General features: G+C 44.3%; 1 protein-coding gene across 5 annotated transcripts in view; it reads right to left on the reverse strand.

Moving 5' to 3' along the window:
• Positions 1–25,610, reverse strand: part of Ack-like (activated Cdc42 kinase-like) — a 218,140-nt gene that overhangs the window by 51,226 nt on the left and 141,304 nt on the right. For all 5 annotated transcript variants that reach the window (XR_012826587.1, XM_075684160.1, XM_075684158.1 and 2 more), the window contains 2 exons: positions 18,800–18,924; positions 13,506–13,719 (listed from right to left, as the gene is read on the reverse strand). Coding sequence is in view for 4 of the 5 variants with exons in the window: in XM_075684160.1 (XP_075540275.1) it covers positions 13,506–13,719; positions 18,800–18,924 (339 nt within the window). In the remaining variant the exon portion in view is untranslated. The remainder of the gene's footprint in view (positions 1–13,505; positions 13,720–18,799; positions 18,925–25,610) is intronic.

Raw genomic sequence — 25,610 nt, forward strand, 5'->3', positions numbered from 1 at the left:
AAGGCTACGGTGGAGTGGGGCATGCCCACAACACTCCGTCCACTAAATATCAATGTGGTGCACAGTTCAAATTTGATTTTGGATGTTCACATAGATGCCACTATTTTTCCAATTTTCGTGCCTACAGCGCGCCAAATGCAGTTGCCCTTGGTGAGCCGCAGTGCACTCAGCCAGCGGACTTGTCGCAGCCCACCCTTCTTTGTGTCAGCTAGTGGCCAATAGCAGCCACGTATAGAAATCTGCTATATTATAAAATAAAGCAGCCTGGAAAGAGTTAGGAAAAAGCTTCTGTTGAAAAGAGCGTTTGAGAAAAAGGTGACTTCGCACTGTGCTTGCGAGATCCACATGCCGTGCACGACTGCAAAATTTGGTCAAGATGTTCATGGCAGTGCATGCTATCTGCGGAATGTGTTTCTTTACCGTCCCTTGTTACGATCGGCCAGTGTGTGGAAGCGACCTTCCAGCCTCTGCTGCCATACTGCGACAAATCGCTTCGTGAAGCTCACAATATGTTGCCTCGGACAGCCCAGCGGCAACACCGAGGCGAGACACGTTTAGCGGCACTGAGACCAAGGAACTCTTGGGAAAGTGTGTTCTACGCCAGTTCGCTGTGGCTGCTGCTAGCTGCCAAAGCCGATCAAAAGACAACCAGCTAATTGCTGGACCATACCAGGAGCCACGACGCGCAAATGGAGTCAAGCCTGACACCTCGGTCTACGAGCAGTCTTCTTTCTCTGGGACAGCGAGCCGTGTGTGCCCTGGGGTATTTCTCCTATGGCGTTCCGTGAAGATAGGTGCCAGAGTGATTGTGCGCACTTTCACCCACAAGGCGACTACGAGTTCTCTGATTGGAAGATGGTGAAACTGTGGATTTCCCTGGCCTAGGGATCTAGGGAGGACAGAGGGGTTAAAAGTGGACACCTTTAGTGCTAGTGCGCTCTGATGTGTGCTCTCCTAGAAAGATGCAGTCTGCTCAGACCTGTAGCTCATGCTACAAGAATGATGTACTGCGCTCTGTGCTCCGGCCAGTACGAGTATCCCTTGTTCTGTTAAGTAGGTTTGCCTCTCCAATGTAAATAAACCCCCTGTTCCATTTCTCCACCCTCTAGACCTCGTACTCTTTACTAATGAAGCAACCATCATCAAGAAAATTCGGACGACAGCGTGGACCCGCTTAGCCTCCATGCGATGCCCCAGTAGCATAGGCCAGCTACCCATTTTGAGACGCACCGGCGGCGTAGGCTAGAGAGCGACCCTCTGTGTGACACCAGACTCCAAGGCAACAACTCCCGACTCCTACAGACTGAGGGGTGGTTCAGGACCCCTTTAAGCAATTTGCTTATACCCATGTTTCTACTTTTACAAGCGTTTCATTAATTCTTACTAGGCTTAGTTCACACTTATCAGGAACAAGTGTAGTATCATCGGCACATGCTATTGCAAGGGCTTTATTTATCACTTGTTCAATATTGTTACGCGAACAAAGGATTAAGGACTAGAGACTATTTACAAAGTATATTTACAAAGGATAATGCAGCACTCGCCAGTTAAGCCGACAGCTTGAGAGCCAGAGAGAGTTTGTCATCTTCGTCAGGGCGCCCGCATGCATTGACCAAAAGAAACACGCAATATGCATGTATCATTATCCCCGGCGGCACAAGCACTGTCCCGGTGTGTCTAAATACCGCTAATAACAGGAGAGTAATATGGTTTGAGGCGTGTGACATGCACAACGTCAGTGGAATTCGGGGCAGATGAGGCACTCGTGCTGACTGGGGCAATTTCATATGTAACTGGAGTCACGGCACACAGCACTCGATATGGGCCTGTGTGCCGAGACAGGAGTTTTTCTGACAGGCCAATGTGATGAGTCGGGGACCACAGGCATACCAGAGATCCAGGCAAAAAGTTGGCGTCTCTGTGTTGGCGATTCTACAAACGCAGTTACTTCTCTTGCGAGGTCAGGAGGCGAGAGCGGGCAATTTCGCATGCTTGGCCTGCGCTGTTGATGGCGTCAAGTGCATACTCGCTGGTCTCTGCTGCGGCAGATGGAAGGGATGCGTCCAGTGGCAACACGGGTTCTCGGCCGAACAACAGAAAGAACGGGGAATAACCGGCAGTGTTGTGACGTGAAGAAATATATGCAAAAGTGACATAGGGCAGGGCAAGGTCCCAATCAGTATGGTCGGACGAGACATACTTTGCAGGCATGTCTGTTAGGGGACGATTCATACGCTCCATGAAACCATTAGTCTGTGGATGGTAAGACGTAGTAAGCTTGTGATTGGTTGAGCAGGAGTGCAGGATGCTGGCGATGACTTTAGAAAGAAATGTTCGACCCCGGTCAGTGAGCAGTTGGTGTGGAGCGCCATACTGCGGAATCATGTCGTGTAAAAGAAAATGGACATCTGTGGCGCAGCTTGATGGAAGAGCTCTGGTGATGCCGTAGTGCGTGGCGTAATCAGTTGCCACAGCGACGCACTTGTTGCCAGACATGGATTGAGAGAAAGGACCAAGTAAGTCCAGGCCAACACGAAAGAACGGCTCTGAAAAAATATCGAGCGGTTGAAGGCACCCGGCAGGGAGCATTGATGGTGTTTTTTGGTGCTGACATTTCTCACACGCCGCAACGTATTTCCGGACGGAGCGGGCAAGGCCTGGCTAAAAGAAGCGTCAGCAAATCTGGTCGTAGGTGCGGGAGACACCAAGGTGACCTGCCGCTGGTGAATCGTGAAGTTCTTGGACAATAGCTGACCGGAGGTGCTTAGGAATGACGAAGAGTAGGGCAGGACCGTCGGGGCGTACATTGTGGTGGCATAATACACCATCCCGGAGAACAAACAAGTGCAGGGACAAATCAGAAGATGAAGATTCCAAGCCATCAATGATGGCACGCAAGGTAGCATCACGGCGTTGCTCGTCGGCAACGTGTAGCAGTTGAGAAAGAAAGAAAATGCAAGCGTCGGCATCAGGGTTAGCGTCAGCGGGTGGCTCGTCCACTGGATAGCTTGATAAATAGTCTGCGTCTTGATGTAGTCGGCCCGACTTGTACACTACTGCATATGAATATTCTTGCAGCCGTAGAGCACGTGATGGTCCGTGATTACAGAGAAGTGCATGCCATACAAGCACGAGCAGAATTTGGAAACTACCCAGACGAGAGCCAGGCATTCACGATCTGTAATCGAATACTTGTGCTCCGCTGCTGTGAGGAGGCGGCTAGCGTCGGTGATAACACGATCTTGACCCTGTTGGCGCTGGGCTAAGACGGCTCTGATACCATGACCACTGGCATCAGTACGCACCTCTGCAGGAGAGGACGGGTCAAAGTGGACCAGTATAGGTGGCGTGGTGAGAATGTTGGTGAGCTGGGCAAATGCGGCAGTTTGAGCGGGGCCCCACGTAAATGGCGTGTCCTTCTTCAGAAGATCAGTAAGCGGTTGACTGTGAAGTCTTTAACGAAGTATCGGAAGTAGGAGCAGAGTCCTACAAAACTTCAGACATATTTGACTGACTGAGGTATAGGAAGAGACATGACAGCACAAATTTTCTTAGGGTCTGGTTGAATAGCGGAAGTGTCAACGAGGTGGCCCAAAAGCGTAATCTGCCGACGACCGAAGTGACACTTCGATGAATTTAGTTGCAGCCCAGCCTCACGGAAGACTTGAACAGCTGATAAGCCCTTGAGGAGTGTCTCAAATGTGGGTGTTACATTTGACTGGCGGGGGCTGGTGATCTTCGGGGAAGCGACCGTCGGAAAGGTGCGACCATGTCTGCTGCGATGACTCGCTTTGAAAGGACAATACGTCAGTCCCCAGCCCGTCGGCGCCACCATGGCTGCGGGAGCGACTTGTTTTGTAGGGAGGACAATGCGCTGCTTCCCCTGCCACGAGGTGCCGAGATGTCTAGATGCAGTCGGCGGAGCAAGTAAAGCAAGTAAACACCATCGCGGTCTGTTTGGAGCAGGGGAGCTCTGGGAAGATGATTTGTGGTGCCGTCTCACACAGCTTAGAAGTCATCAGCCAATAGAAAGACGCGGCAGCCGTTGTCTATTGTCTGTTGTCTGCGGAGTCGACTCTGGGATAAAGAGGCGCCTGCTCAGGGCAGCACAGTGTCTGCGAGAACCCACTTACCTCGGCATGGTCAGTGCAACCTGTGCGAAAATGAGTGCGTAAACCCTCCCCCTCAAAGGCGGATCGGCTACGATGACTTTGGACGCTCCGTTTGGTCAAACGGCCGTTTTCCCTCACCTAGGGATCCAAGGAGGACAGTGTGTATTTAAGAAGCCGTTGGCGGCTCCTCAGGGTAAATTCCTCTTTCAGTCATGTTAGACTGATGAACTGTAACATTCTCATGTAGATACTGTAAATAAATCCAATATTCCTCGTTCTCGATGAGAACAAGTCTCTCCCTTGAACAACGTTCTCAACGTGGATAAGTTGGATGACGGCATGGGCCAGCTACCATCTATTTCATGCCCAACTCCAACCATCACATGGGTGAAAATACGAGAACGTCATCTAGGTAGCAGAGGCATGTTGACCATTTCAACCCTTGAAGCAAGGAGTCCATCATATGTTTGAACTCGCTGGGGCGTTGCATAGACCGAATGGCATTACTTTGAATTGATATAGACCGTCAGGGGTGACGAATGCGGTCTTCTCTTGGTCCTTTTCATCCACAAAAATTTGCCAATAACCAGACCGAAGGTCTATTGATGAAAAGTATTTGGCACCGTGGAGACAATCGAGGACGTCGTCATTGCGAGGCAAGGGGTAGACGTCTTTTACAGTAATGCAGTTTAGATGACGATAATCTACGCAGAAGCGCCATGTGCCATCTTTCTTTTTAACAAGTACCACAGGCGACACCCAAGGGCTCGACGAAGGTTCAACAATGCCTTTAACAAGCATCTTGTTCACTTCATCTTGAATAACCTTATGCTCTGAAGCAGGAACTCCATATGGCCAGTGATGAATAGGGCTGGCACCCCAGTATTTATGTGATGCTTAACAATCCGCCTTTTGCGACGCAGAACTGTGCATACGCAGTGCCCTAGCGGCTGAGGACCGAAGTAATTTGGCAGGCGCATGGTCGGACTCGACTCTCGACTCCGAGTGAGTGGACTACGGCAGTGGCAGGCGCTGCACTTGTCAGTGGAATAGGGCACCCGCCGTTTCTCTTAGACTCTTACGGACTGGCATATACCAGTGTCTTGCCATTCTACACGGTTTACCCCAACGTATATCGCGATGACACCTGCCCATCCAGCGGGCAGACTTCCACTCTAGCACGTGTGCTCCGGGTATGCGAGTCGAGTTACCCCAAGTTAAGCAAGGAGAACTGGGACTTGCATCTCCGTAGCTCCGCTCTAGACAAGCAAATCCTGGCTGTCCAGCATGCTCATGACCGGGCCCGTGGGCTAGACCTGCCAGTCCCGACGTGGGACTAGCCGGGGGCGTGACGAGTTTGCGTCCTCGCCAGACCTCCAATAGTTATTTCACTCGTCATCCTTGTCATTCTCGCTGCCACGCGCATGGAACGCCTCTCGAACATTATTGTCATCAAAATTTGGTGCAATGCCAATGTTGTATCTCGTTTACAGCTGCACCTCCCGTGACCATCCCTGCAGGGCAATGCGGATTTTCCAATTTCCGTCGGCAAAACGCGATCGACAGCGCCATGAAGTCTGGATTAGGGCTGCACTTTGTGACAGGAATGCATTGGCATATGCAGTTTACCTCTGTTTTTGTCATTACTGACTCATACAAGTAATCTCGACGAAGACGCAAATGTATGTTTGAGCTAGCAAAACAAATGATCTCTGAGCTCACGCAATCTGGTTGAGTGAAACGCGAAGTGTCTTTTTTTTCCTATCGTCTCCGTGTGTCTGTCGCTAGAACGCTGTCATTTCGGAACTTCACGCCGTGCACACTTGCAGCTTTATAAACGCTCAGCGAATGCTAGTGATGTCGGCGCAGTTATCGGTCGGAGCCAAGCTCACTGTCATTTCGGAACTTCATGCCGTGCACACTTGCAGCTTTATAAACGCTCAGCGAATGCTCGTGATGTCGGCGCAGTTATCGGTCGGAGCCAAGCTCACCTGCACTGCCGGGCTGACGTGGGGAACAGCGCGCACTGTGGAAGTAGCTGACAGCGCTAGTTAGGAATCGTTGCTAGCTGTCGTTTCATCATTCTTGTCGGCACTACATAATATTTACTTGTAGAAGGCTCATTTTCCTGTGCGGCATCTTCTGGAGTCAAGTGGCGCGTCTTATTGTGTAACTGACACCTTTCAGGGGCACCTTCACCGTCGCCCAGACATCTGGACTTCATACTGAAATATGTACTTGTTAATCTTTTTTGGGTGGCCGCTTCTCACCATCAAACAAATGTTATCGCTTAGTGCGGGACGCGCCCGCATGTATCGGAAGTTTCTGGAATGTTATGGATCGTTCTATCCACTGTCTGTTGTCACCGAACCTTGTGTAATCTTATTGCATGTATGCGCGACACAAATGGTGTACAACTTTCTGGAAGACACGTGGGCACCAGTGATTACTCCCAAACGTTCCATGGCTCATGTATAAAAGCTGACCCCGCTGACGCGCTTGACCCGCTGATCAGATTTCGACGATTGCCGACTGTGTTTGCCGCTATCGTTGTGCTTTAAGTGTAGCCTGTTCTTGTGGGCACAGGTTCAGCCAATAAAAGTTAATTTCGTCATGCACAGTACTTCTACTGTGTTCTTTGCGTTCACTACTACGTGACAATACCAACGCTGTTTGTTTACACCCACCAGTTCAAAAAAAGAAAAAAAAAAGGATGCGGTCAATTGCTTTGTTCGTACAGCGGCGCATTCTAAGAGGAAGACAGGCATCACCGACAGGTATCACCGATTTTGATGATTCTGACCATTTTTTATCATTTTTATAGATGTACACACACACTTTATGTAGGTAATTAACATATGCAACTTGGCATTCTGTTTGCCTCCCCACTGGCTGTGTATGTATGTACGCCTAGCACTATGGCACACCATAAAGCGATGCATGCAGTGGTGAAACGTGATATTCGCCCTAAGAACTACACCTCACGCCCTATTCGAGTCATGCATTTTTGTGCGCACTCATACTGTTTTATTACTTATTCACTTTACGCCACAGATGCAGCGGTTTCAGGCCAAGGGGAGTTTGTAAAGCGTGGTCGAAGCTCTTCTTCCGGCCGTTCGTCACGCTGAAGAAACCTCTGAGTACAAAGCATTCACCAGTGGGCTCCATGGCTAGCTGACGATGACAAAAATATGACAGCGCGTACACATTGCTTCGGTCTTGTCTTACATGCTGCTTGTTTGGTCGCAAGTCTCGCGTGGGGCGGCTGTCGCGGCGCCTGCCAAATTGTTTCTCGTGGCCGTGTCCGTCATCTTCGTCGGGGTGCCCGTGTGCATCGTCCACAAGAAACATGCAATATGCATGTATCAATATCATTAACATAGACTGTAAATAACCACGGCCCTAGGATGCTTCCCTGGGAAACACCGGCTTTTAATAATTATAGGGAAGTAATCCCGGTACCTGTGCCAACATACTGCATCCTATGTGATAGGTAAGAATTCAACAAGTCATGAGCAATGCCACAGACACCATACTTTTGTAATTTCGAAAGAAGAATAGAGTGATTTACAAGATCAAATGCCCATGAAAAGTTGACACAAACAACTATTACAATTTCTTTCTGGCTGAAGGCTTTCATTAAGAATTATTTTTGTCTTAAGAGTGCAGTCTCGGTCGGTAGATGTGTGAAACCATGTTGAAAGTCATGAAGTTTATCCTTGTTAAAGAATGGTAGGATTCTTGAATGCATGATCTTTTCTACGCCTTTAGAGAATATGGAAAGAATACAGATTGGATCGTTACTGGTAGAAATGTGCTCATTTTCGGTGCTCTTAGGTATTAGAATTTTAACTTGAGACATAGTAGTTACAGCATATACTGTGATACATAAAATTATATCCCGATCACTGGTGTTTTAAATCAATGCATAGCAGTAATAATTGCTTAGGCAATTTTTTATGAATTTTTATGTGAAACTTCAAAGAAGCACCTCAAGGAACATGAATGAAAGTAATAATCTGCTAGTTTTAGTATAAGTACTGATAGTAAAAAATATGAAACATACAAAATATACACCTGGTTCCTAGTTTCCAACCTTTGTAAGTAAGATAAAAATTATTATGAAGATTTGCTGGTGTCAATACTAAGCCATAGTGATGCCCATGCTATGCGAAAAAGCAGTAGCTTCGCAAATGTGAAAACTGGTAAGTTTTTATTGTACAGGGGACATTTGTGTTCTTACTTTTTGCAGCAGGCACCTGGTTTCTTTGTTACTGCATTCTTTAGGCAGGCGAAGCAATGGTTGTCAGGTCATGGAGCATACAGACGCCTCCTCATACTTGATTACTGTGTTTGATCAGTTTTCTGTGCAAGCAAGGTGGTCCAGCACACATTCAACTGGCGCTGGAGCCCCCACATGCTTTGCTCAGTTCCTGTACAGTGCTGTACAGTAATGTGGAGTGCTGCACAATATTGTACAGTAATGAACACCGCCTCTACACTTGCACAGGCAATGTTCAAAATGTAAGAAATCGGACAGCTAGTCAAGCTTTGGTCTAAGGTTAGTCTGAAATTGACTGCAAGCTCAGAAATTGCAAGCTCAGAATTGACTGCAAGCTGCAAGAAATCTAGCAATTATTTCCTGCTTCAGCTGCTGAGCCCGCACTGCTGCCTGCTTGTCACTCTTGAGTGCTCGCATTTAATTCGTGCTTTGTTGATGATGTTGGGCGATATCGAAAGCAACCCGGGGCTGGACTCCAATGCTTTACTAGTTGAATTGAAGAAGTTGTCCGCTGGACAGTCGCAATTAATCAGTCAGGTTCAAGACCTGAAAGTTCATTTATTGTCGACGGACAAAGCTATTGCTGATATGGGCAAATGCATGACTGATCTAGAGGGGCATTATCAAAATCTTGTCTCCCTGCGCTCTGACTTTGAAACCGTCAAGACGTCTACCGCTCAAGTGGCCACCGTGGTACACAGGCTTGAAACGCGTATTGATGACGCCGAGAACCAGTCACGACGCAATAATCTTATTTTTTATGGCCTCCCTGAATCAACTGGATCAGAGGCGTTTGCCCAGACCGAGCAACTTATCATCAAGCACTGCCACGATCATCTGAATATTAGTATCGAGTTGAAGGAAATTGAGCGCGCACATCGTCTCGGTCATCGCACAGATTCTAACCGCCACCGTCCTGTCATAGTAAAATTCACCTTCCATAAAACAAAAGAATTGATTCTTTCTAACGGCCGCAAGTTCAAAGGAACCAGCTTCAGCGTTGGAGAGGATTTCACTCGTTCTGTACAAAACGCTCGCAGGCACCTCATAACTTTCGCGAAAAGCAAATCATTACCTTTTTCTTTGCGATTCAAAACACCGCATATGGGCCATAAGCGCTACGTCTACGACGAGCAAACGCAGTCTGTCAAAGAAATAATACAGCAATTTTCCAGTCATAAAAATTTCTGCTACACTGTCAAGCCCAAATCTAACATATCATTGTCTGTAATCTTTGCCAACGCACGCAGTTTCCTTCCCAAAAGTTACGCTTTTTCCAACCTTGTTTTATCATCCAACAGTAATATAATGGTGATAACCGAAACGTGGCTAACAGAAGATATAACAGATACAGAAGTACTAGCCGACCTACCGGAATTTCATGTATACCGAAAGGATCGCAAAGGCATGCGGGGGGGCGGTGTACTGATTGCTGTGCACCAGCAGTTATCGTGCTCCGTAGCCAAAAACGTCACTTCTGATCTTGAAGTATTATGGCTAATTATTCACACTTCCCCCCATACTATCATTCTAGGTGTTTGCTACAGGCCTCCGAATAATATTCCAGATTTCTCATTTAAACTTAATAACAGTTTGAGTGACCTTAGTAATCAACACCCGCAAGCAGAAGTCCTCCTTTTTTGGTGATTTTAACTTTCCTCAAATAGACTGGAGCAATGACGTCCCCATAACTATGGGCAGTGAGCCTGCCAGAGATTTTGTGGATTTCTGCCTTAATTTCAATTTAACCCAACTTGTATCAGAACCTACACGCGTTGCACTGAGCACTTCTAGCATCTTAGATCTCATCCTAACCAGTAATCTGGAAAGCTTATCATCAATAGAATATCTACCTGAAGTCAGCGACCATAAAGTAATTCACGCCACATTTTCGTTTCAACCCGTGAAACGCCATTTAGTCAGCAAAACAATCCGCCTGAACAATAAAGGTAATTATGATGCAATTAATAATTCCTACGTTCGTGAGGTTATGTTCTACGTGCTCTATTAATGAAAACTGGTCAATATTTAAAAACAAACTAGGTGATCTCGTTGATAAGTTCATACAGAGAATAACATTCCGCGGAAATCGTAACAAGCCATGGTTCACTAAAACGCTTAAGCGACTTGAAAACAAAAAGAAACGTCTCTTCCGCTCAGCCAAACTAAACGGACACCCCTCTGCTTGGGAGAAATATTTTGTGGCCGAGGACGATTATCTGAGGGCTATACGGAAAGCTAAATTCTCCTTTTTCCACGATGAACTGCCTAAAATGCTTACAAACAGCCCTCGTCAATTTTGGCAAATAATAAACCCTCAGGAGGCGCGCATGATCAGCGTGTTAAATGCACATGGCGAAGTGGTCAGCGACAGCGAGTGTGCTGACATTTTTAACGCAGCCTTTTTCTCTGTATTTACAAACGAGACTTCAACTCCAGATCTTCCCACATCTACTAACATAACTGCGTGTATGTCGCCAATTATATTCTCGGCAGACGGAATCACTTCGATTATTGATAACATCAAGCTTTCATCGTCAGCAGGTGTAGATGATCTTAATTCCAAACTCTTAAAAAATATTAACCATGTATCTGCTGCGTACCTAACTTTGTTGTTTTCGCAGTCACTCTCTACAGGCACCTTACCATCTGACTGGAAAGTGGGCAAGGTCGTTCCACTCTTCAAATCAGGCAACAGAGACACCCCATTAAATTATCGTCCTATATCATTAACTAGTGTCCCCTGCAAAATCATGGAACACGTCATATACTCGCATATCATGAACTTTTTAGACTCAATCTGTTTTTTTCACCCTTGTCAGCACGGATTTCGAAAAGGTTACTCTTGCGAAACACAGCTGGCAATTTTCCTTCACAACCTGCATCTTAACCTTGACAATAACCTTCAGACTGACGCCATATTCCTGGATTTTGCAAAAGCATTTGACACAGTTCCTCATAAACGTTTGCTGCTAAAATTGTCTCAGTTAAATTTACACCCCAACGTACTAAAATGGATAGAAGCATTCTGGACTAACTGCTCTCAGTTTGTTTGTGTTAATAACCATTATTCTAGCAGACTCCCCGTAACATCAGGCGTCCCCCAGGAATCCGTCTTGGGACCACTTCTTTTTTTAATATACATTAACGATCTACCAACGCATGTATTATGTAACATTCGCATGTTTAATAATATTTGGGGTTTTATGTGCCAAAACCACTTTCTGATTATGAGGCACGCCGTAGTGGAGGACTCCGGAAATTTTGACCACCTGGGGTTCTTTAACGTGCACCTAAATCTAAGCACATGGCTGTTTTCGCATTTCGCCCCCATCGAAATGCGGCCGCCGTGGCCGGGATTCGATCCCGCGACCTCGTGCTCAGCAGCCCAACACCATAGCCACTGAGCAACCACGGCAGGTCATTCGCATGTTTGCAGATGATTGTGTAATCTACCGCAAAGTTACTAACACATCTGACCACACACTCATCCAGAACGATCTCAATAATGTACAAGAATGGTGTAATCGCCGGTTAATGAACCTTAATCCTAACAAATGTAAACTCATGTCTTTCACTCGCAGCCGTAACCCTCTCACATTTACCTATTCCATTGCTGATGTTCCAATAGAATCAGTACAATCATTCAAATACCTCGGTGTCATCCTATCTTGTGATCTGTCCTGGTGCTTGCACACTAACATAATCTCAGCTGCTAATAGATCACTGGGATTTCTTAGGTGACAACTGCGTCATACCCCACAACAAGTAAAAGCGTCGGCCTATAAATCATTTGTAAGATCGAAACTTGAATATGCATCTCCCATGTGGAATCCACATCAGATTTATATCATAAATGCACTTGAGGCTGTGCAAAATCGTGCTACTAGGTTCATTCAATCTTCATATTCATACGATATCAGCATTTCATCGATGAAAGCGCAATCTGGCTTGGAAACGCTTTTTTTCTGTCGACAGGTTGCCACCCTCTCTCTCTTCCGCTCATTTTTTTTCAGCTCCCCAAATCACCCACCATACATCACGCCCCGTTCATACATATCTCATCGCACCGGTCATCCGCTTCAAGTTGCACGCGCACATGCCCGCACCACTTTTCAAGCATCATTTTTTATTCGAGCATCAAGGGACTGGAACGGCCTTCCACATGCCATCGCAGCCATCACAAACCCATCTGCCTTTACTGAAGCTATTGTCACTCATACCTCAAGATGAACACCTGTTTCTAATGTTTATTTTATTAACCACCCCTTATGTAATACCCCTCTAATGGGGTTTTTAAGGTAATAAAGTGAAGTGAAGTGAAGAGAAGTTTACACGATGGCAAGGATTGCTCACAATAATTTGTACATACGCTCTCGACGCTCTGACAGACAAAAGCAACCCACAGTGAGGAAAATTAAGCTGCACTTGATAATGAACACAATTTTCAAAATAACACACACTCATGAGCAGCTACCATTGTTTGAGACATCATTAAAACAGCCTACAAGTCGGATCAAAAATATGGGAACCAGAGCAAAGCTTCCGTGTCCTCACTGCTGATGTTTAAAAATTATGTTTTAAATGAAATTTCTAGTCTTTCTTTATTTTTTTAAGAAGTTCTAGGAGCAGTAGAGGCTAGTTTCCACGATACCTCCAATAAAAGTAATTTTTTCAGACTCCCTAATTTGCATAAAATTGTGAAATTTGACAAATAACTATATTTCAGTTGTCATTTCAGACAGTGCATGATGTTGTAGCCGAAGAATTTCAACGAAAATGTTTAGCAATGTGCAGAAAAACTGTCAATCAAATTGATCGATTTCTATACGAGCACTAATGAAAGAGTTATTCGGCATAGAGTGTCCAGTAAATCTTAATCATGAACTAAAAATCGTTTGTTATATTCGTTAAGAACTTTTTGCATTACTATTGTGAAATTTTATATGCCTGTGTTTAAATTAAAATTAAGGAAAATTAAAATGATTTCGTCATACCCCTTACATGATAATTAGGTCTGACTATACTACACCCACAAACTCACGAGCTTCAACTAGTCAGGCAGCATGGATTCAAGTAGCACGCAATTAAAGGAAGTGTGGTGAACAAACCTGGGGGCCTGAAATCATTTCAGGCCGCAATCGACTGCGCCGACCACTGGCGTAGGCTACACCAGCACCCGAACGAGGATCCCATCGGGTGAAGCTGCCACTAGAACGACTTGAAGGCAGATTGTGGCCCAGATATGCAATTGTAGCAGCCGGATTGAAGAAACCAGTCTTTCCCGAAGCTGTGACGCCTTTCCACAGGGACCATGCATCAGGCCTGGAACAACGCAAGTACTACTTTGTGGAGTGGTTCTCGTGGTTGCAAAAGGTATGCATGGTGGTTGGCCCTTTCCATGTGCTCACGAGTTTTTGTACACAGTGCAACATCATATTAATTTTTTTTATGTTAACCTGCACCAACTATTATTACAGAAAAATTGAGCATAGGGCTTCCAACTATGTTCTTCCAAGAAGCCTATATTATTTAGTTTCACAAATTGAGTTCTTTAAAGAATATAGTTGGAAATCTGCACTCTATCCATGTGTCCCTGCGCGCAAATCCAGTGGCAACCCATCACAGTTCCCCAGATGCAGTGAGCATGAAACAAAGGGGTCTTTCTGTGCAATGCAATTGGAAAGTAATTCACATTTTGCTGTTTAAGACCAATAATATGGGGTCACCACCTTCAGCAAAGGACGAGTCTCAATATCTATGTGACCATGCAATCAGACTGCCTGTAAACTGCTCACATCATTGATGCTGCATTTACAGCAGCTGAAAAATGCCACTCATTCAAAACTAATTGCACTAACAACTGTATAAACTACAGTGATTTTGTCTGTAAAAACTACAGTGACTGTGCCAGGTAATTATAATGCACTTCTTTCTTATTGCAAAATAACATATGGTATTCACATGCCTTCCACCTACAGATACCCAATTGTATTTTTTTATATTCACATTTTTTATTCTTGAATTCATTCTTGAGTTCAAATTACTTTATTCAATATCATCACATGGTGCCAAATAAGCTTAATTCACCACATAAATAAATAACAAGGGCAAATTCTTGCCATATTTGTTGTTCTTGATTCATGTTGCAACCTCGTCAGTCCCCTCAACAATGTCTTTATGCTTCAGAGTACAATAAAGATTCCTTGATGGTTGCAGCAACTAGGACTCCTGACAGCAAAAAATGTGTTACTAGAAGCCAGAGAGGAGAGAAAACAGGGCAAGCTGGGACAGGTTCATGGCAGCACTAAAGGTGCTATGAAGATATTAGCCACAAGATTTTTGAGTGGTGCCCGCCCTCTTACACTGAAAAATTCAAGTCCGCTCGTCAAAATATTAGCTCCTGCTTTTACCTTATTCTCGTTTTGCTCGTTGTCTTGAATTTCCACCCATACCTTACTCGTGTTTTCCCTTGCCCTCTTGCACATGACAAGCTGCCATGTTGCGCACACACTCACTACGAGAAGGCAAGGAAACTTGACCCTTATGGCAAACCTGCTCTGCTTGAGTTGTTTTTGAAATGAGAGTCTGCAGGTGTGTAGAAAAGTCTATGCTGAATGTTCCAGAATATTATTTCCTGCAAAATCAAGGGAAGTTTCCGTCATCACCATGCTTAGTGTGGATTGCTCATTGCTGCTACGTTGTTGTGGCGTATTCAATGATTTGTCGGCCCTTTTTTGAAGATTAACTGCAGCATCTGACCTCCAGCTACTGTATCTGTGCTGTAATACTGTGTTTGTCTGTACAGAATGTGCCGTGTGTTTGGTTGCCCGCTCGGTTTGCCATAGACATTCAAATTTTGTTGCTGCCCAGCGAGTTGAGCATACCATGAAAGACGTTTGATGCCATTTTTAGGAAACTAGGTGGTTGCTACGGTGCGTTAATGCATGCACTCCTTTAACGGCGTTGCAGCAAAACGCGGTCTGGAATGTCTGATAGAAGGAAGGACAAAATTCATAGACAAAACAAAATTGCATAGCCTTGTGCTGTAGTGCTGACCTTCGCAAGATAATATTAATGAAACTTGATTATTTCGACCATGACACAGCACTACCCTGCATGTTAGTTGACTCAGCTTAGCCCTTTCATTGCTTTTGCCATTGGTTGCAAGCACATTTCACAGGCAATGTTTGTCCAGCAATGGGAATTTATGCTATCACATAACAAAAATAGGCAACAACCATTGCTCAGATGACCATTTCAATGTACTTTGTTCTGTAAGCATGTCATACGTAACTGAAAAAAAAAAAGAGAGAAGTTTAAATTTGCTGGTACTTGACTGAATAATTAGTTGGAATGCTAAATGCACAAGAAAAAAGAGGGAACCATACAATGGCACAATAAAATTTTCACAGTCTCTCATATATTTTTTTTTATATATGACATAATATTGTTATTCTTATGCTGATAAAGTGACATTTTCTAAGTGGTTTCTGGTAGTCTGAAAGTGCACTGAACAGAGATAGTGTAATGCCAACCAAAACAAACAAAATTTTTACCTTAGAAACTGGTAATAATATTTACTTGCAAGAAAGCGGTGCAGAGCATGCGTGATGATTGCAAAACATCATAGAGCATGGTGCAACTAAAGTTCAAGAGAAACTACATGTCAGCAAAATAATGTGATTTTTCTTGCCAGAAAAAGTTTTATACATGCGCCACCAAGTTACTAGGATTATGAGTGAAATGTAAAATTTATATTTAATTACAACGATGCTTAGACGACGCAAAATTATGCAAATGAGCCCTGCAATCGTGCTTCATTTCTAAAGCTGCATGGACTCATTTATTCGCTTGGTGCAATGTTTTATGACTGAGTCCTGAGATTGTGTCTTTGCCCGGGAGGCATGTGATTATATAAAAAAAAAGTTTTTTTTTATTATTATAACAACATTCAATTCTGGGATGTTACGAGCCAAAACCATTATATGATTATCAGGCACAGTGTAATGGACGACTATGGATTAACTTTGACCATCTGGGCTTCTTCAACGTGCACCTAAATCTAAGTACACATGATTGTTTGTGCCCCCATCAAAATGCGGCTACCGCAGCTGGGGTTGAATCAGCGACCTCGAGCTTAGCAGCACAATGCCATAGCCACTGGGCTAGCCCGTGCAGTGGTTATACGGAAGGTATATTAAATATATAACATTAGATGTCCACTTAATGCTGGCATTTATAAAATTAACAATAAGAAAAAACGCAGATGGTAATTTGTGAGCGCCATGCAAGGCAAGCACAAAGTCAGAACGGTAGTAAATGCGTGAAAATGAAGCTAATCAAACCAGAGCATAGCAGACAACAAAGGCAAATACCCCGGCTAACATCACTGGAGCATTGTTCGCAGTGCCATTTGAAGCACTGCCATCGGTCACCCACGTGGCTAATAGACAAAGGCAAGTGACAACACAAGTGAATGGTCAGCTGCAGATCTATCCTGGAAACCGGTTTAATATGTGTACTGCACTTTATGTGTGCCTGCAAAGCAACAAAGCAAATACGACAACTGAGCACAGTTGTGATCAATTTTATAGAAAAAAAGAAAGGTAACTAAACTAAAACCTTTAGTAAAACAGCAAGGCAGATGAGTATCGTGTAATGGCACAATCTGATACTTTGTTTTGTCAAAAAGTTATCGAAAGCTAAGTGATAGGCATGCCTTCAGTATATGATAAGCTTCACCTTTTGTCCGCACAAATTATGCAATACATCCACAGTCAAGGCAATGCACTGCATGCTCGTACGGCACCCTCCTCATCCTCTACACACCCAGGGCACAGCAGAGGGTTGCTGTAGGCAACAGCGGCAATGCAGGGCACGAGCTTGGTGCCAGGCATTTACAGTGCAGGCATCCCTCATCTGTGCTGCTTGCTCAATGCACTTGCAGCCTGCTGTGCATGTGCCATTTTCTTTGTTCTTGGCTGAAAAAACAATGTCAACAACACTCTGGGACCCCACCTGCTTCAACCTACGCAATCACAGATGGGACTCATGGTGCAACCACTACCATTTTTTGTCCTTTGCCATTATTGCCACTTTATCGTACCCCTTTACAGCAACTTTCAATTCTCGCATAAGCTTTTCACGCATCAAAGGCAGCACACGGTCTGGGTACCTAGTATCTCCGAGTATGTCAAGTTATTCTCATTTGCTGCCAGCCATCCTGTAGTCACATGACTTGACCATCACCAATCTAAAGTAAAAAGCTGCGATTCCATTTTTTTTTAATAACCATTGAATGGGCAGAGCTGAATCTTGGTAATAGTATTAAAGATTGAAGGTAGTGTTGCTACCACACGTTCTGCAGAAAGTCAGTTTTATTTTCTTTCCTTTTACTGGTGTTTTATGTGCTAAAACCACGGTACGATTATGAGGCATGCCATAGTATGGGACTCCGGATTAATTTTGCCATTACCATGTTAAATTTTACCCCCATTGAAATGCAGCGGCCACAGGAGGGATTTGATACAGTTTGCTTGGGCTTAGCAGTGCAACACCAAAGCCACTATGCTACCATGGTGGGTAGAAGATCAGCTTTCAACATAGATACTGTAACACACAAGGCAGGTATCACTGCAATGACTTCCACTTATAGTTGGAGTTGAAAAAAAGATTTTGCAGCAGGATATTCAGAAGGTGACATCCTCCAATAGTGAGGCCATATTATGATTAGTTAGATCGGTGTTTCAGGGCCCCTTAAGACATCTCCAAAAAAACATCACTTTTATAATATGCCAGTTTTAGTCATGTTTCTCACTGGTTTAGTAATTTTTTATTATATTCTTTTTCGGAAAAATCAATAGAAACTGTATGAAGTTGTCATGTTTGCTTCGTTGCCTTGCAGGCACATGTGCAGTATGATGTATATATATTAAACTCTTCTCTCGAATAAATCTGTAGTTGACAGCTCAGCACTTGCATAACTCGCCTTTGTCCTTACCTCTGCAGCATTTGATTACGAGGCACGTCGTAGTGGGGGACTCCGGATTAATTTTGACCACCAGGGGATCTTTAATGTACCCCCAATGCGCGAAACACGGGCATTCTTACATTTCGCCCCCATTGAAATGCGGCCGCTGCGGCCGGGGTTTGATCTCCCCACCTCATGCTTACCAGCGCAACACCATAGCCACTTAGCCCTCACAGCGGAAACCCCACACTATCAGTGTAGCCGTGAAGTAGAAGCCAGAGATACACAATACTGGGGAAACATACAGCGCTGCTTAAAAAGGTTAGTTTCAAGAAAAAAAAACTAAAAAATATTGCTGATTACAAATGGTACTTGCACATCTGACATGCTGTGAATTAATTAAAAAAGTTTGAGACAATCAGGTTGTCTCACCTTTTGTCCAGCACTGTAATCACATCGCCTGTTCGGTAGTATAAGGCATCTTTCTTCAGTTTGACTGAGCCTCCCATAGAAGTGTCTGGGCAGTCAGTGATAGCCTGCACTTGCTCCGGCTTACACTGAGAAGAAACGCAGAGTAAAAACACAAGAACAGGTGCCCCGCGCTTATTCAAGAGCATTTTTGCAGGAAACAAGCAAGGAAGGAGCTTGAGAGTCAGCATGTTTTTTTTTTTGCTAACTGCAAGCATTCAGTTTATAAAGCTTGTTCTAGAGGAACGTGGCACTAGCACCTGTACAGGTTTCTTGAGTAGCATGACTCAACTAGCATAACAGTAATGGGAAGTAACAGTGCTGCTCACCTGATGGCTTAGCATACATTGTAAGTATTGCTGTGTAAATGCCCTTTCTAGTGACAATAATGCCACAACACGCCACTACATGTATAACATTCCATGGCTATACCTTTTGTACACAGTTCAGAACTACAAGTGAGGAGCATGCTCTGAACCTAGAACTTGTAGCTGGGCTAGCTGGTAATTCATCTTAATATGTTGCTTCAGAGCAGTATAGCCACTTTAACAATAGATTTACAGACTTTGTCTGCTCAGCGACAAATTATTCAATTTAGCAACCAGCAACCTTTTTTTTTAGTGATGTTGCAGAACAGCTGACAACATTTCAGCAACTTTGAAGTTAGGAAATTTGCTTCATGCTTCTAGAATGCACTTGGTTACCTAAAAACTACATGTGAGTGGCTGATGACGGCAAAAAAGGACAGGGAGTATAGTTAGGTTAGCCAGTGTAAGCACTGGCTGGCTACTCTGTGCTGGGGAAAGCAACCGAAATTGGCTATATGCCACATAGGCTCTGTGACCATGCTGAAACTAGTATCCACAGTGTGCTCACAAGTGCATGTTCTTGTGTTTTTTATTCTTTACAAAACCGATTTGAATGGGTCTCAATGGTCTGGGTTCTCCACTTTCACTAAATACTAGGGGTGTGCGAATACACGAATAGTGAGCATTAAAATCATTTGATTAGCAATTCGAGCATCTACCGTTCAATCTTTAGAATATTCGGTACAGAAACGTGCACCATGCCGCATGCTGCGTGTGTTGTGGAGCCCCTTGTGATCGATGGCAAGCAAGCAAGCACCTCACTTCATTGTTTTCAGCACAAAATGAACGCCAAGCACACCGCGGATGGGCCGTACTGGCTGATGCGGCATCGGATTTTCTCTCTACAAGCGCTTCTGCCCGAATGCCACAATTGGCAGAATGGAGTGGCATTGGCCTGTTCCCCCTGTCTCGGTACAATTTTTTTCCAGGTCATCAGGGCCAATCGAAACAATAATGCGACACGGAACAGCAATAAAAGCAGCACATATTTCAGAAAGTGCAGAAACATGCGCGGAGATTGGGCCAATTAGCCGCCAAAAGGCACAAAAATCATACTGTATACCCAGCGACGAACTTAACACCATTTTCGCAGCTGTCAATCAAACGCAAACGCATGATCTAGGGACTCATTACTGATGAGCCAACCACACAAAAATATTAGCAGCAAGCTTTCCGAGAGGGCTTGTGGCCCATTCCCACCTCAGCAGCGACAAATTTTCACCACAGCCACGCCGCCTATGCCATTAGGCCTAACCAATGCTGCTCCATCTTGCGTCACCAGCTAAAGCTCCAATTTGGTGCCAAATCGACACAGTTCTATTCAGAGCAGCTGCATGACACTCTGAAAGCCAACAAACCACCTCACAAATGAAAGCGTGTACGGTTTGGAAACAAAGTTGTTTATGGCCGCCACCTTTGCAATGCGCCATACAGCGGCCTCTCATTTCTGAAGCCATTTGTAGACGCACATCAGTATCGTTCAGTAGCATCAAGCAACCAGTCACAAGACTACCTTTGGATTTACATGGTGGGCATTAAAGTGTAATGTGACTAGTGCCTTAACTGCCTGGCTGCATGCATTTGCGGGGCCAGAGAAGAGGGAGGGGGGGGCAGCATACAATTTTGCTGTGACCCTCCCTATTTCAGCGGCAAATTAAGCCAAACCTAACAATGAAAAGTCACCTGCTCTCTACCAATTGCACTGACCGTGGTCGACTTGCACAGTGCCTTGCTACGCGTGAAACAGTGATCGAGTCACCTGATGCACGGTCTGCCCTTTCTTAATTCTGTTGTGCAGATTGGCCTTACGATAACCCACCTGCCACAATGATAAAAAATCCCTTCTGTATTTTGGAGAAAAATTGAAGAGCAATACCTCCTATGCAATAAAAGATTGCCATAAAACACAGGTCCACAATTAACCCTTTCAGGGTTGATTTTTTTTATTGCAGAATACAATTCTTCTGAGGAATCTATTTCGAAAAAAATTTACCGTAATTTTTCCAGGGTGACCGTACGGAGAGAAAAAAATATTTTGCGTTGGTATGGTGCCCGTGGAATAAAACCCAAACCGACGCCCGTCAGTGCGCGTGCACCAATGCGCGAGCGGTAGTACATAGACGTGCCGGAGCAAACTAGCTCTAAAGCAAACCATGCAACAAAACCCGAGAGAGGGAGGTGTGAGAAAAAAATTCCCTGTATTCCCACATAGTGGCAGCGCATGCCAGGAAAGAAAAAGTTAGGAAATTGGCACGCTTTTTAAACGTACGGACGGCATCGTAAATATACGGCATTGACCATTTTGTCCTTGTTCGTGGTGGCGTATATATACGTCATTGAACTGAGAACCCTATTCGTCTTCAGTAGAACATAACGACAGAGGGAAAAAAGCACTTGATTCTATTCAATAGACATTCTATTGATAAATAAAATATTTTCCTAACCATCATGTACTAGAACTGACCTGTAATCAGTGCCTGCATACTATTTGTAGTTCCATTTAATAAGAGTAGACCATACTGTATATCTTGATTTCTGTATAGCCAAGTTACTGATAGCTTAATTATTACATTCTTATTATGCAATATGCTAGGAGACTCCAGAGATGTGCAGCACTGTCTTTTCTTACACAAAATGTGTAAGCATTCACTTTTGCGATAATCTTGCAATATCCTATATTTGATTTTATATTCATCTTTTATTTCTTGATTCGATTCAATATAGAATTAAATAGTATCTACAATTCGGTAATTGCAGACCCCCGCTAAATATCTTCGACTGGTGAACATTTAAAAATTTTATTGTGAGATTTAGAACACAGCAGCTGAATAACAAGATAGATCGACTTTAACAAGGCTTTTACGCAAGAGCAACTGGGCTTGTTCATACAAGACAGAACTAACTGCTTCTTTATCGCATAGATTGTGGACAAATCAGTACTGCAAAGAGCCTTCAGGTATAAAAAGGGGCAGAGGAATGGTAGTTGACCTGCATACAGGTCACATAATTGTCATTTCCGTATTAACATGCAACCTTGAACGTCGTGCAGAATTTTGCTATCCTTTCAGGAGCGCCAAGAACGAGAAAACTTTCAGAGATAATGTTGACCAAGTGCCTTTGCATTCTAGGGAAATTAAGTTGCTTGCATTCATTTGCATTGTGTGGTATTTCAAACCTGACAATCTGAAGGCAAATGCTTGAATTTTTGGTGTCATCAACTGTTATTATCCAAGTATTGCTGGTAAATTTGCTGTTAATTCCTTATTCACATGGATCCTAGACAAACATGAGACCTTTTAATAAATGATAAGCACCATGCTAGCGTATATTATAACCTATTTGTCAATATGCCTATTTTATGTAAAATTTTTTCATCAAATTTTTTCTTCTACTTTTTCATCTCACTTCAGTGACACATTGCAAAAAATTATGGCAACACTGCTTCAGAGCACAAAAGAACACACTCGGATGTACGCATGCACTCACTAGAGGCATTTTCATGCGTCTGGCCCACATGCCGGCCGGACGCATGTCTTGTCAGAAGCCCTGCAAGAGTTGCATGGAGCGTGGGCAGGTGTTTCCCTCTGCTCTATCTAGTTTTGCTATTCGGTGGTAGAAAGACTTATTTCGTTCCCCACCGACATGTTGTAAAGAAAATGATGAAAGAGTGACGGAAACAATGCAAGCGACCCGAGAACAGCACACCGAGCAGACGACAGTGACCTGGCCCATGAGCTCACCGCAGCCAATGGGCACATCTAAAACAGCCAGAGCTTCAGGATAAGGCGGCCGCAACACCGCCACCATTTCAGCATTTTTTGCATCATTCTTGGTGCTTGCCGTGGTGTCCACTGGACCAACTCCTCCATTTTTAGTGTGCTCTACTCACACACACTAACACCCACATAAACACCCCATGAAAGGACACCTCCCACTTTTTCACACAAGCACTGTTCGTGTGGGTGATTGTATGTATGCATATGTATGAGGGCTTTCTTTTTCACTCTGAAGCAACATACAAAGATGCTCTGAACTGCCACAAGGTTGCAAGGTTGGAAGTTTTGCATTGTAAACTCTTACTATCTGCTAACTCAATATAGCTAACTACTACCAATGGCAGTGCCACCACACTTGTGTGAGAATGTCGCATAAAAGAGTATACAAAATTTACAAAATACGTGAAATTTTGCACAGCTTTGTAGCAATAGCATAAATTGCCAAGATACAGGTAAACGGAAGGTGAAGTCAGCACAGACAAGAATAAAAGTAAGAGTCAGGAGAAGTGAATTTGTATGATAGCCTGCAAGTCAACGTATGACATTCCAAAAACTGCATTTCCCATCATTCCCATGCTGGTTTAACAACTACAATATTACGATTATCTTACCTGATCACATAAGAGGAAACAATTGAAACAAGCAAGGCTGCAATTTGTGCTGGCTGGCTTTATGTGGTTCAGTATAAATGAACTCTCTTGGAGCACAAAACAAGGGAAATGACTTCAAAAGGGATATATAAAAGAGAAACTAACAAGAGTTGACTTCAGAAAGCTTGCTGAAGCATCCAAAATGGTAATATAATTATCAAAAACGGTAATAGTATTGTGCATGCATGTGCATTCAGCCCCTTAATACGTGTTTCAAGCCAGAGAGAGAGAATGCACATGTTATACTCTTTCTTTTGACAATCATAAAGGTTATGACATGTCTATAAATCCATTGACACACCGCCAAACTCTCTGAAATGAAACAGTTAATGCTCTGCAATGCATATCCCATTCTAAACAGTTTCAAGTTGTGCTACAACAGACTGGGCGTATAGTAAATATGTCAAAATTGTGTTTACAAGAACCCTCGAATCACTCTGGCCAGGAAGAATAATGGCATTTAGATAATGCAGTAGAAAATTGTTCATGTTATGGAAAAAAACAACATAAACAATACTAACTGGGAAAACATACAATTTGAAGTCACTAAAGAATTTGACAGACTCCAACTGTAGTTGATATCTACATAATGCGAAGCGTTGCATGAATCGTTGCAGCACAAGATGCCGACATGCACCGGGCTGGTGGGGTTTGAGTGGCCCGATACACACATTGTCATTTTCGCACTGGCTTCGACAAGCCCTCCCTTACATTTGTACTCCTTGAATTCAGCCTGGGTCGGGTGCTCCTTTGAGAAAGGTACCGTATTTACTCGATTGTAACGAGAGTTTTTTTCATGATTTTCATTGCTTGAACTAGACCCTCGTGTTACATTCGAATAACACAAGAATGTATTTTAAAACAAATTTTCTAAATTTTGCATACTTTAACATAACGTTCAATCCATGGACAAGTCGACTGAAACCAATACAGTCAAACCTCGATATATCGACCAAGCATAAAGGGTCTATTCTGAAAGTAATGCGCATTTTCTGGGAAAAGTAGATTTATTGACCAGACCTGAACAAATGGTTAAAATTCTTCAAAATATTCTCTTTCTGCATCAATACACTTACGGAGATGTGTCTGCCATGCCTGGAAGGCACCCTGAAAGTCCTCGACGGGAATGTCTCTCAGGAATGCTGTAACATGCCTTTGGATGTTTTCCACTGTCTCCCAATGTTTCCTTTCAGCGCTCTCTTCAGTAGGGGAAACAAAAAAAAAGTCGCACGGAGCCAAGTCGGGATTGTAAGGGGGATGGGAGACCACCGGGGTGTTGCTCCAGGCTAGGAAGTTGGTAACGATGAAGTATGTGTGGCTGGGAGCATTGTCATGGTGGAGCTTGACCGTGTCTTTGATGTCAGCCCTCATGCGTGCCACCGGCGTTTCAATCTCTTCAGCACCCCCAGGTAAAAGGCCGAGTTGACAGTTTCTCCCTGAGGTACAAACTCAAAATGGAGAATTTCTAGGGCGTAAAAGAAGACAATGAGCATTGTTTTGATGTGAGACATGCTCATTTGCGCTTTCTTGGGCGGAGGGATGAGGGCGGAGGCACAGGTTCGCCCAATAAAAGCTAGTTTTGTATTCCACCGTACTGCTTCTTTCTTCACCGTCACTACCACGTGACATCTGGTGGAGGTGCTTTTCGTTCATGTACGGGACGCCCCCGACAAGCCGTGATCCCAGCCCAGACCGCAAACAGAACACCAACGTAGTCCCGGACCACCGAGCAAGCCGCCGTCTTCAACAGCTGCCCCCGGAGCACGGACTTCTATCTGAGAAGACCAAGATGATTGTGGCCAAGGCAGCCCCAATGGCAGCCCCAGCGTCCCCCATCGTGCTGCAGCAGCCCAGAGAACCACCGACGTTCCGCGGTTCCACATTTGAGGACCCGGAAACCTGGCTGGAAACGTATGAGAGGGTCGCTACGTTTAACAACTGGGCAAGCGACGACAAGCTACGACATGTCTATTTCGCATTG

Source organism: Dermacentor variabilis, chromosome 3 (assembly GCF_050947875.1).
Source record: "Dermacentor variabilis isolate Ectoservices chromosome 3, ASM5094787v1, whole genome shotgun sequence".
Taxonomy (NCBI): Eukaryota; Metazoa; Arthropoda; class Arachnida; order Ixodida; family Ixodidae; genus Dermacentor; species Dermacentor variabilis.